At 45.8% G+C, this 11,993-nt stretch overlaps 1 protein-coding gene across 1 annotated transcript; it reads right to left on the reverse strand.

The window, feature by feature from the left end:
• Positions 1 to 252: 252 nt before the first annotated feature.
• On the reverse strand, positions 253 to 8,222 carry LOC138986508 (histone-lysine N-methyltransferase PRDM7-like). The gene is made up of 10 exons (XM_070366619.1): positions 8,147 to 8,222; positions 7,626 to 7,742; positions 7,211 to 7,318; positions 6,181 to 6,230; positions 4,240 to 4,396; positions 3,310 to 3,411; positions 2,822 to 3,093; positions 2,286 to 2,353; positions 976 to 1,169; positions 253 to 401 (listed from the first exon to the last, which is right to left on the reverse strand). The coding sequence occupies exons 1-10, from the start codon at positions 8,220 to 8,222 to the stop codon at positions 253 to 255; spliced, it is 1,293 nt and encodes a 430-aa protein (XP_070222720.1).
• Positions 8,223 to 11,993: the final 3,771 nt, after the last annotated feature.

The following is an 11,993-nucleotide window of genomic DNA, read 5'->3' on the forward strand; positions in this document are numbered from 1 at the left end:
CAGTCTTAGTCCATTTAACATGCACTAGGAAGTCCTGCTTAAAAATACATCTCCAGCCAGACTTCACACCCTCACTCCCAAGCATCTTTACCCAGGCCACTCTCCCCTCATGTCTGGCAATGAACTGACCTCTGAGGGGACTCCGCACTGCTGTCTCTTCCCAAAAATGAACCGAAGCATCATGTTAGCACAGAGAACATGCCACTTGGAGCTGATAGCCACATGGTTGTTCTGTGTCACCCAGGAAGACCCCTAAGGCCTGCACATGGACATGGGCGCTGAGGCTTCTGTGTTCCATCCAGCCTCCTTCCTCTCCCTCTGTGCTTCCTCCTGCGACCACTGACATGGCCTCTCTTCCCGGCCCTGAGGCTGCAGCACTGGCTGCTCCCCTGCCTGGAATCCTGGAATCCACAGGTGTTATCTCTGCAGAGACCCTGCCCCACCATCCTCTGCCACACCCCACTCTGTGCATGCTGATCCGAGGCACTTTACTGTACTGGTTTTCCTCAGAGCACCAGCCCCTGTCTGGTATGAAGCCCACGCTGCCCCAAGGCAGTGGTTCTGTCTGCTTCAGTGTGTGTAGCCCTGTCTGGCACAAAGTATGAATTCACATGACAACAAACTGAAACAGTAACTGAATGCAAATCACTGTGTGCATGTCACTTAGAAATGTGGAGGAAATGAGGAAGAAACTGGTAAAGGTGAGAGAGCTGGTAGGTGCTAAAAAACTTGCTTTTTGCTTCTAAGCCTTTCAGAAGAAGGTGATGTTACATATTTTTTGCATGAAATATTGAAAATTAGAACTAATATTTTTAATATAAATATTTTTCCTAACAGTCTTATGAAATGAATCAAATTCTGAGGCATTTTAATTGCAACTTGACTGACTTTAGACTGGATTGGACTGTGCTTCAGAATAGGACCAGGGAAGCTCCCCAGGATGGGGTGGAGTGCTGGAAGAGGGCTGGCGCTCACCTCTCTGGGCCGAGAGCTTGCTCTTCCCTCTTTTGTCCTGCTTGATGCCGAGTTCCTCGCCATACTCGTCCCCATACCAGACCAGCAGCTCACAGCCCGGCCTGACCACCCGGCAGGTTCGGTAGAAGATCTGCCCGTGATACTGCAAGGCCACCAGGTTCTGCTCCTCATCATCCCGGGCACAGTTCACATACCTGGGGTCAAGGCCGGGAAAGGGAAAGAAACCACAGGTGAGGAGACCCTTCCACTACTGGACACCAGAGCCTTCAGGCTCTGAGGCCGCCATGGTTCCCACTGCCCCCCATGGGGACCTTCTGTTCATACATTAGACCTGGCTGTGTGAATTCCTATTTCCAGATCCTGTTTCCGGTCCTCTTCCTGGCTGGAATGCTTTTCTCTCCTTACCTAATTAGCCATTGTCCAGAGCCCAGTTCCAGACTTGTCTCCACCTGGACTGTCCGTAAGACTGGTGACCTCCAGCTCCTCTAAACTCTAAATTAAGTTCTCTTTCATTCCGCAGGACTTGGTACTCCTAGGCTAGCATGCACCCCTCAGCACTCACCCCAGCCTGCCTTCTCTCCAGAGGCTTTTCTCCAATCTCCCGACATGTACCCAGGGTCCTATTCACTTGCCCACCCTCTCCCATGGAAACATGGAGAGTGCTCTGACATAGCTTGAGACAGAGAACAGTAATAGTTTATTCACTTTCTGCCTGCCCTGATGAAAGTAGAGGCCCTCAGAGAGTGGCCATGCTCACGGCCATCCTGCTCCCCATTCCTTCTCAGGCCTCAGGGCCCACTTCTCACTGGAACCGAGCCTGGGGAGGTTGTTGCCCACACGGACTCAAGGTCTCCCATGTTAGGTTATCCTGGTGCTGTGCAATTATTCAAAAATAGAAAAAGCAAGGTTACTATTCCTAAAATCAATTGGTTAATGTCTGTCTTCAGTATGTTCTGCAAAAGGACATGGGTTGTGTGATCTGCTTCAGTAATGAAGTTCACTGTCTAAACTGGGACATAGAGTGTTTGGTAAGTGTCAGTTAAGTGAGGTAAAGTGTCCCTGGTGAATCTAGACTCCTCAAGTTGTTTTCAAGTACCTCAGTTTTGTTGAGCATATAGACTTATATTTTGAGGGCACATGCTATATTTTTCTTTCTTTCTTTCTAATGTCTTTTGAAATGAAAGAGCATGATATGGAGGGAAAAGAGGAAAGAAGATGTGAAAGCTACCGAGGGAGATGGGCTGAGAAGGAAAGGGGTGTGGGCTTGAGGGAGGAGCGACATCTACAAACTGCAGGCTCACTGCACCCACCTCATCCAGTTGGCCAAAGACGTGTCTTTTCCATCCACATACTCGTAGCTGTTTCTCCCTTTGGTGACCTGAGTGTCAGAAAAGAGATACAAGCTTTCTTCTCTCTTTTATTTTTTTTGGTAGTAAGTAATAGGAGAACTTTCCCCCTGCTGGCATTGGTGCTCTTCAGCCTGCATGGATTCAACTGCCAGTCGGACCACACAGTAAGCTCATCATTTCAAGTCTGAGTCTACTGGCACATTGAAGGCAAGGGCTCCACAAGTGAAGGGTCACTTCTGTATGCCTGTACCACTGTCTCCCACCTTCCTCTGATCTTTAGATAGAAGTCTTGTGTGCCTGTACCACTGTCCCCCACCTTCCTCTGACCTTTGGATAGAAGTCCTGTGTTCATGCCCAGTGCACACAGTACACAGGGCTGACTGTGTCATTGCCGACATGTCATCACCATCCGTGTCCTTGCATGTAGACATGAAGTACACCCCCACAACACACAAACGATTAGAGCCAGAGGACAGGGAAAGAGGGCTATTTCTCACCAGCCAGCAGTATCCACTGTTGGAGTCCTCTTCATTGTATATGATCTGACCCTCGTAGGGGCCAAAATGCAGGCCCAGTGGCAGATCGGATGCCTCATTCCACACTCCAAGCCCAGCCTCAGGGATGCCCGATGGCCTGATACTTAACCCAGGGGGCAGAGTGAGGGCTGAGCGGTTGGCATGCCCCTTTTCCACTGCAGAGTCCTTTACAAAGGTTGGGGGCCCGTGGGCAGCACAGCTGTCGATGAAGAAGTTCTGACACTCCTCACAATCTGGAGGTGAGAGCAACAGGGATGAGGGGAGGTATAGGGATGTTGCTGGTCACAAAGACCTTCAGAAAGAGCTGGGGCACTCGTGGCCTTTGGCCTTGATCTTGTACCCCAAGTCATAGAGGAAGGGGATGATTGGGGGACCAAATGGTGAGGTGAGGTTATTGTACCAAGGTCTCATAACCCCTTCTCCATGAGTGGGCCAGCAGGGTCACTCACACAGGTAGTCGTCATCCTGGGGCTCGCTGACCTCTTGGTACACATGGCCCTTTCTTTCTCGTACACTGTACCTCTTCACTTCGGTCTCCTTTCTTCTGAGTTCTAACATGGAGAACAGAAGCTAAGCAAGGCTGGTGGGGTCTGGAGAATTAGTCCCTGTTTTATCAGAAAGGGTGAGATCTCCTACTTGTCCATCTATACAGTTTGTTAAAACTTTTTCACATTTATTTTTCAAACTTTTACTTGTGTATTTTTATGTTTTAATGATACATTATCTATTGGCCATGCTGCATGGTTTGTGGGATCTTAGTTCCCTGACCAGGAATGGAACCCACACCTCCTGCAGGGGAAGTGTGGAGTCATAACCACTTAACCACCGGAAAGTCCCTTCTCTATACTTTGTTTCTTCTCCCTTTAACTACTGGTTCAGGACACTGAGGCTCCACACTGACCACAGATGCCCAGTTCAGTGTTAGCTTCCTGCACTTCCCGTTAGTGGGTTTAACTTCCCAACCTTCTTACTTAGGAAATAGTTCACTGACACATTTACTCAGAAAATATATGTTAAGGGCATGACACCTAAAGCATTGAGCAGAGGTCTGTGTATAAATACTAACAAAGTGTGGTCTCTATCATCACAGCTGGATTTATTGAATTACTTGTAGGTGTCAGCACTTTTGCATTTCATGCAATGCTTCCAAACACCGTATGAGTTATGTGTCTGTATCTTCACTTTACAGATGAGCAATCAGGACCTCAGAAAATGTATAAGATTTCCCCAAGGCCCCAGTGCTAACTTTATGCCTCAGATCAGTCCAGCTTAAACCCACGCCTACCCAAAGTCCACACCCCACACCTAGGCCATACTTATTAGCTTTTCTACAGGGATTAGAGGAACTAATTAGAGGAACTCCCCAAACTTTATCTTACCGACTTTGTGTCTGGGGTGCTTTCCAGGGGTCCTCGCTTCTCTGGGAGGGGGCACTGGTTTCTGAGCCTGTTTGGAGCCACTTTTCTTCAGCAATTTTGCTGCTCCCGGCAATTTCTTCAAACTGGATACCTTATTTAGTGGTCCTCTGGACAATCTCTTCCATGTGAGTAAAAGACAACATGTATTTCTTTAGTTCTTTAGGACTATATGAAGTATTTTTACATGCATGACTTTAGTTAATACTTTGACAATTCTTGGAAATACCTGGTGGAGGGGGGCTCTGAACACTGGAGTGTAAAAAAAGGACCTAAGTGGGTAGTGAATCAAAACTAGAATTCATATCTTAAGATTCTTTCCCTTCAACTTTCTGCATAAAAGTGAGAGCAACGCAGGGAGAATAGCTTGAGGTCAGGGAAAGAAGAGGGTAAGGGCTCATAGAGAAATCCGTGAGGTTTTCTACTAATTAGGGGACCTTTGATGGACGAGGAAGTATGGAAAATTACAGAGGGGACAAAACACATCTGGAAAATAAGGTGACAAAGTAGTGAGATTGAGAAGAGAAAAGATGATCTACAGAAACACATTCAGACAATAAAGAAAATGAGCTGGAAGTTGCAGGTTGCCATGTCCTAGAGACAATGTTTGGAATTAAAGTAGCTGGCCTCATCAATTCTCCTTGAAGAAGACTGTACGACTAGTGGGTTCTCCTCAGTTTCCTGATCTATAAATTGGTATACATGCTGATTCTTATTGTGATAGTGGACATGAAGTTTAATAACATTCAACAAATCGTTGTGTGAGCTCTTTAATACAGAATGAATGTGAGCATACATCCCTGCCATCAATATATCCCCTTGACTGCTTCTATATTTGAAGTCTAGCTCACAAATACTATCCTCAGTATTCCTTGACCTTCTTATTCCTAGATGAATGTTTAAATGTGGAGTCACTCATTCACAAAACATTCAGAGGGCCCTTAGGGGCTTTGAGCTGGGCCTGGACATCTGAGAATTAACGGTATGGGCTACGCTCTCAAAGCTCACAAAACAGGGGCAGGCTAAACAAACGATTCCAAACAGGAGAGTTGTCTAATCAGAGCTCAGAGGAAGGACTTGTTACTTCCTCCTACAAGAATGAGCATTTGAAATCATGTCCAGATGATGAGTTTCTACTCAAAAGCTGGTAACCTATGTGAAGTCCTTCAGTTATTTTCTTATTTGTTGTTTTTGAGTCATAAACCTGAAGCTTGTCAGAGCTGCAAGTTACTTAATCTTATTGGAGTAGGAGTCTCTGAGGTAGGGATCATGTCACCTTCTTCATCCTGGACTGTCCACTCTACAAACTGTCCAATATGTCCTTCAGCTTCTTCATCTTGGACCATCCACTCTACAAACTGCCCAACATGTCCTTAAGCTTCCCTTAGTCAGATATCCCTCACTAGCACAGCACAAAAGAACTGAGGTTGAAAACATCTCTCAGATGAATGATATAAAGATGTAAGAAGAAACTTTATAGAACTATGGAAGTTCTAACCGCTTTGTAAGGGGTTTAGGGAAGGTGCTTTGCATTAGATTGTACCACCAGTGATACTGTGTTCCCACGAATATAATCAAACTTTTTTACCTCAGTTTCTTGATCTATAATGGTGATAGCTATATACCTACTTATAGGTACTGTAGGATTGTTTTAAGGTTTAAGTAAGTTTATTCACATAAAATGCTTAAAGTCTGAAATATTGTGAAAATAATGTAACAATAGAACAGCCTACTATATTTGCTGTTCTTACTAACTATAAAGATGGTAATGATATCAGACATTGTGCTAAAGATTCAGGACAGGAAGGCAGCAGTCTCCAGGATCTCTGTGTTTCCTCCTATTCTCACCTGTGACTGGATCCGTGAGGAGGATTCTTTTGTCAACAGGATTTGGGAGACACTCACCTTCGGGTGTTTACTGGGCTCCCCTCTGAAGGCCATCCCAGAAGGTTTACCTAAAAAATGATGAGAATCAGAGTTTTGGTTGGTAAATGTTTCTAAACTCTGGGCATTCTAATTAAGGACACAAAATTCTGAGCCAGAGAGTGACAAGGACAAGGATTACCAAAGGAGGAATGGAAAGTGATTTCTGTATCATCAACTCCTATGCTTCCACTGGGAGCATAACATAATTTTATTAAAATTTAAAAAATATGAAACTTCATCTGTGCTTCATCTGATGCCTGTAAAGTATCTAATAAATTTACTAGACTTTCATGACAAAAATACTTAACAAAGTAAAAATAGAAGGAAATGACTGCAATAAAGTAAAGGTCATATATGAAAAGTCTATCTCAAACATCATAGTCATCAATGAAAAGCTGAAAACTTCTAAGATCAAGAGAAAAAGGCAAGGATGCCCATTCTCAATACTTCTATAAAATATAATATTAGAAGTCCTAGCCAGGGCATTAGGTTAGAAAAGGAAACAAAAGGCTTCCAGTTGGAAAGAAAGAAGTAAAATTATGTCTGTTCACGGAGGACATGATTTTATGTGCAGAAAAATTTTTTAAATTACACACACACACAAAACCTGCACAGAAAGTTGCATGGTACAAAATCAACATTCAAATATCTTCCCATGCATGAACAACAACCATTCCAAAAAGGAAAATAAGAAAACAATCCTATTTGTGTTTTATTTTTTTAACCTATAGTCAAGAGCTAAGTGAATTTATAGTCTAGGGTATGTTTAATTGCCTTTCATTAAGGATGTTTAGCAAAAATAATTCTTTTTACAAAGAATGATAAATTTTAAACGTAAAACACTGGAAAACCTATACCTTCACCTTCATTCAGGCTCATGTCAATACTCAGCCACAACCACTTTAGAATGCTGAAAATTATGTTTTCTTTGCTAATGGCTGAGACGCAGTTGAGACCTAAGCCCAGGCTGGTTTCTTGAAGACACCTCTAAATCCTTCTGGCCCCTCACCTTGTTGCCTTGGTGTCCATTCTTCATCAGAATCCTCAGTGTCATCTACCTGGGATTTGAGGACCTGCCTGCTGTGATGCATGAAACCTGGTTGAGTGGCTCTGAAACCTGGAAAGAAGCAAAATATATGTTCTAAGAAGGAGGCACAAAGCACAGAAGCAATGGAAAGTGTCACAAAGTCAGGGAAATCAGTAGGATGGGCTGGAAGAATGTAGAACAAGGCAAGATGTGAGCTCTGCACTGCCAGGGTCAACCCCACTTTGGTACAAAACAATAAAAATTCCCTCCAGGTTAGTCTCCACACAAAAGGGACTGTGAGCAGAAGAAGCCACCTAAGAGAGGGCCAAGTAAACACTAAGGGTGAAGACCTGTTTCATGTTTCCCAGGCTCACAGGCACCCAGCACTTCGTGTTACCTATAGCAATCAGCGCTTCGTAGTTCCTTTTCACATTCCTATATTGGATTTTTTCCCATTCTCCCATCTCTGCCCATTCTTCCTTGGTGAAGTATATGGAAATGTCTTTGAAAGCATCTTTGGCTTAAGGAAAATAGTAGATTCCATCAGTGACTTACTAATATATGTCAGACCTTAGAGCTGACTTCTCCTCCACCTTTTGTGCAGAGAGTAGCCTGAAGCTACTGGATGGTCTCTGTGAGACAGGGATGAAGACTTTCCTTCCTGCCTGTGTCCTGCTTAACTGAACAAACACTGAGCACTTTCCTAACTCTCCCTGGACACAGAGCAGTTGATGATGCTAGTGTCCTGTTTTGTCCCACTCCTCCCCACCATCTCAGACAGGACCAGGCATTTCCATCCTGTGTACATTCACAGAGAAGTTCACTCAGCTGCCCAGGCAAGCAGTTTGTGGTCCTTCAGGGACCAGCGCCATGTCCTTCCTATAGAGCTGGCTTAGAGCCCAGCTTTGCCACCTCCGCCTCTCACCATGGGCTTCCACTCTGTTCTCCCAGCATCTCCCTCAGTGCTGTTCTCTGGAGACCTGTTTGGGCTCATGGCCATGGGACTGCCTCAATGCCAAGGTGCCTGTGGAAGAAGAAGATGCTGAGATAGCCCAGACCACTGTCCAGAGCCTGGTCTGTCTTCCTTGGGTGGAGTGTCCAGGGCAGGAAGGTGTGGGGAAAGTCGGAGTGAGGGTGTTGGTGAGAGGGACGGATCCTGACCAGCTATGACAGGCCAGCCTAATGTGAACTAGATTTGGTTTCTATGGTTCCCCTAAAATTCCGCCCCTCTGAGGAAAGGCACTGGGAGGGACGTGTCTGTGGGTGACAGAGGGAGTCCTGAGGAGACCTAGAAGCCCATAACTGCTGGACTGGGGTCAGGCTGAAATCAGGGCTCTGTTCCAGTGCACGAGAGGGAATATTTCTCCAAGAAGTGTTTTGAGGATCTCCGCCTGGGAACTCGGAAAAATCTGGGCATAACATGGGTTCTACGTTTAAGAGACAAGTCGCTCTGCTTGAGGACATCTGCGACACGGGGGCTGAAGGAACTGGGATCCTCAGACAGAGGAGACTGGGGATGTTTTGGCTGATGTAGAATGTGCAGGGTGAGAGAACTTGTGATCTTTGAGGCTGAGGAAATTGGAGGTTTCTTATTAAGGGGCTTTAGGTCTCTGACAGGCAGGACAGTGGGAGTCTTGAGGACAAAGAGTTTTAAGAGCTCCCAGGCTGAGGTATTCAGGGTCTCCGAGGTTAAGGAAATTTGGTCTCTCTGTGGGTGCTATTTTGAGGGTGCCTCAACCTGAGGGGCGGAGAAGGCAATGGCACCCCACTCCAGTACTCTTGCCTGGAAAATCCCACGGACAAAGGAGCCTTGTGGGGTGCAGTCCACGGGGTCGCTAAGAGTCAGACACAACTGAGTGACTTCACTTTGACTTTTCACTTTCATGCATTGGAGAAGGAAATGGCAACCCACTACAGTGTTCTTGCCTAGAGAGTCCTAGGGACGGGGGAGCCTGGTGGGCTGCCGTCTCTGGGGTCACACACAGTCGGACACGACTGAGGTGACGCAGCAGCAGCCTGAGGGGAACCGGGATTACTCTAGGTATTTGAGGGTCACAGCACCAGGGGATTTGGTGTTTCTGGGGGTGAAGGGACTTGTAGTCCCTGAAGCTGACGAGATGCGAGCTCCCTTCAAGTTAGGACCCAGGTTCTTCAAAGCTGACGGGATTTGGGGCCTCTCACCCTGGAATTTGAAGCCGTCACAGTAAGGGTTTGTGAGGGTTGTGCAGGGTGTGTTCCGGTAAGTCTCCCAGCTGTTCTGCGGCGCTGCCAACACCAGTCCTAGGCTCGTTCAGAGCTCGATGGCATGGAGTCCTCCCTCGTTGAGGCAAAGTGAATGGCGAGCAGCCGGCCTGTACCCTGTCAGGCACAAGCGACCAATCGGCGTTGTGATGGAGGCAGTCCTACTAATAGGTGCTGGAAGGGTGTGGAGAGAGAAAGAGGCCCCACCCAACCGCTCAGGGATTGGCTGCTCAGGGGGCATTTCTGTCAAGAAGCCTCCAGCGTACAGGTGCATTTTGGCCATTTTCTTTGCTTGTTTTCAGGCACTGCCTCTTAGGCCTGTATCCTCAAGTGGGCGGGATGTCCTCAGGCTGGATGTTTCCTTCCAGTGCCCTCAACTAGAATCACAGCTCCACCAGATGGCAGTCGTGCTCCCGGACTTTCTCCTAGGCCCACCTGTGCCCTACCTTGTCAAATCCAGTTTTGAAAAGATCTCCTATGGGGTGAGTACCACATTATTCAGGGGGAAACGGTGTAATTAACTAAATTCTGATGAGACACAAGATAAACAACGTATGGTCAAAGATTTAAATGCAACGCATGGAATAGGTATGTTAGAAAAAACTTGGAGGATTTTTAACCTCAAAGTAGAAGTGGCACTGATGAGTAATCTGTGTATTTAATGTAGGTATCAAAAGCGTTCAGAAATGAGATATAAATAAAACCTCAAAGTCTTGCAAGTGTTTTCTGTAAAACGAGGCATCGAACTGGAGGACAATGGATCCACAGAGCTGAGTTTGCTTGACACCTACTAGCTTCACAAGATAAAATAGGGACACTGTTTCTGGCCGTTAGGTAGATTTGCTCACAGAAAAATAAGGTGATTTCCATGTATTGGAAGCAAGACGACTGACTGTAGAAGTAGTATCTAGTGGTGGTTGGGACTCTGGATGGAGAAATGTTACCAGAAAAGTGAGTTTACATCTTGGTGGGTGTTGAGCCAGAAGATACAACCCAGCCAAAGCTCATGGGAAGGAAAAGTGTATTACTTGCAGAACTATGGAGAACACCATGCAGCTTTCCAGAGCAGTGTCTCTCTAAACCGCAAAGGTGGGGAAGCTTTAATCTATGGGAACAGGCATGTTCAAGCTTCCATGGTAGCTCAGATGATAAGCAATCTGCCCACAGCAGGAGACCTGGGTCCAATCCCTAGGTGGGGAAGATCCCCAGAGGAGGGCATGGCAACGCACTCCAGTATTCTTGCCTGGAGAATCCCATAGACAGAGGAGCCTGGTGGTCCATGAGGTTGCAAAGAGTCAGACATGAGTGAGTGACTAACACTGTAAATTTACAGACATGTTCATTAAGGGTCTTGGGCTGTGGCAGACTCCAAGCTTCAGCTGATTGAAGTCTTGAGGGTCAGAACCAGCCTCCATCAGCATCTCTTACACTTCAGCTGGTCTGGTACAGATATAGATATCTATTCTTCTTCATATTCTTTCCCCTTATCAGTTCAGATCAGTCGCTCAGTTGTGTGTGATTCTTTGTGATGCCATGTACCACAGTATGGCAGGCTTCCCTGTCCATTAATAACTGCTAGAGTTTGCTCAACTCATGTCCATCGAGTCAGGATGCCATCCAACCATCTCATCCTCTGTCATCCCTTCTCCTCCCACCTTCAATCTTTCCCAGCATCAGGATCTTTTCCAATGAGTCAGTTCTTCGCATCAGGTGGCCAAAGTATCGGAGCTTCAGCTTCAGCATCAGTCCTTCCAATGAATCTTCAGGACTGATTTCCTTTAGAATGGACTGGTTGGATCTCCTTGCTGTCCAAGGGACTCTCAAGAGTCTTCTCCAAGACCACAGTTCAAAGGTATCAATTCTTTGGCACTCGGCTTTCTTTATAGTCCATCTCTCACATCCATACATGACTACTCGGAAAACCCATAGCTTTGACTAGACGGACCTTTGTTGACAAAGTAATGATTCTGCTTTTTAATATGCTATCTAGGTTGGTCAGAGCTTTTCTTCCAAGGAGCAAGCATCTTTGAATTTCATGGCTGCAATCACCATCTGCAGTGATTTTGGAGCCCAAGAAAATAAAATCTGTTAGTTTCCATTGTTTCCCCATCTATTTCCCATGAAGTGATGGGACCAGATGCCATGATCTTCGTTTTCTGCATGTTGATCTTTAAGCCAACTTTTTCACTCTCCACGTTCACTTTCATCAAGAGGCTTTTTAGTTCCTCTTCACTTTGTGCCATAAGGGTGGTGTCATCTGCATATCTGAGGTTATTGATATATCTATAGAGGAAGTCAAACCATAAAAATAAAACCTGTTTTTCTTCCATCACTTCTATCAGAGTCTTTTCCCTTGCTGGGTGTCACAGTCCACCTCATCTCTCTTGGATGCCCTCCAAATCTGTGCTGATCTCTGGACTTGATTTGGGGGCAGCTCAGATTCTAATCTGGTCCGATTCCTATGTGTTCTTGCCTCCAATGTTCACAGCTATCAGAACTAGTGCATTTTCTTTTTTGGGAGCTT

This window comes from Bos mutus, chromosome X, assembly GCF_027580195.1.
Source record: "Bos mutus isolate GX-2022 chromosome X, NWIPB_WYAK_1.1, whole genome shotgun sequence".
NCBI lineage: Eukaryota > Metazoa > Chordata > Mammalia > Artiodactyla > Bovidae > Bos > Bos mutus.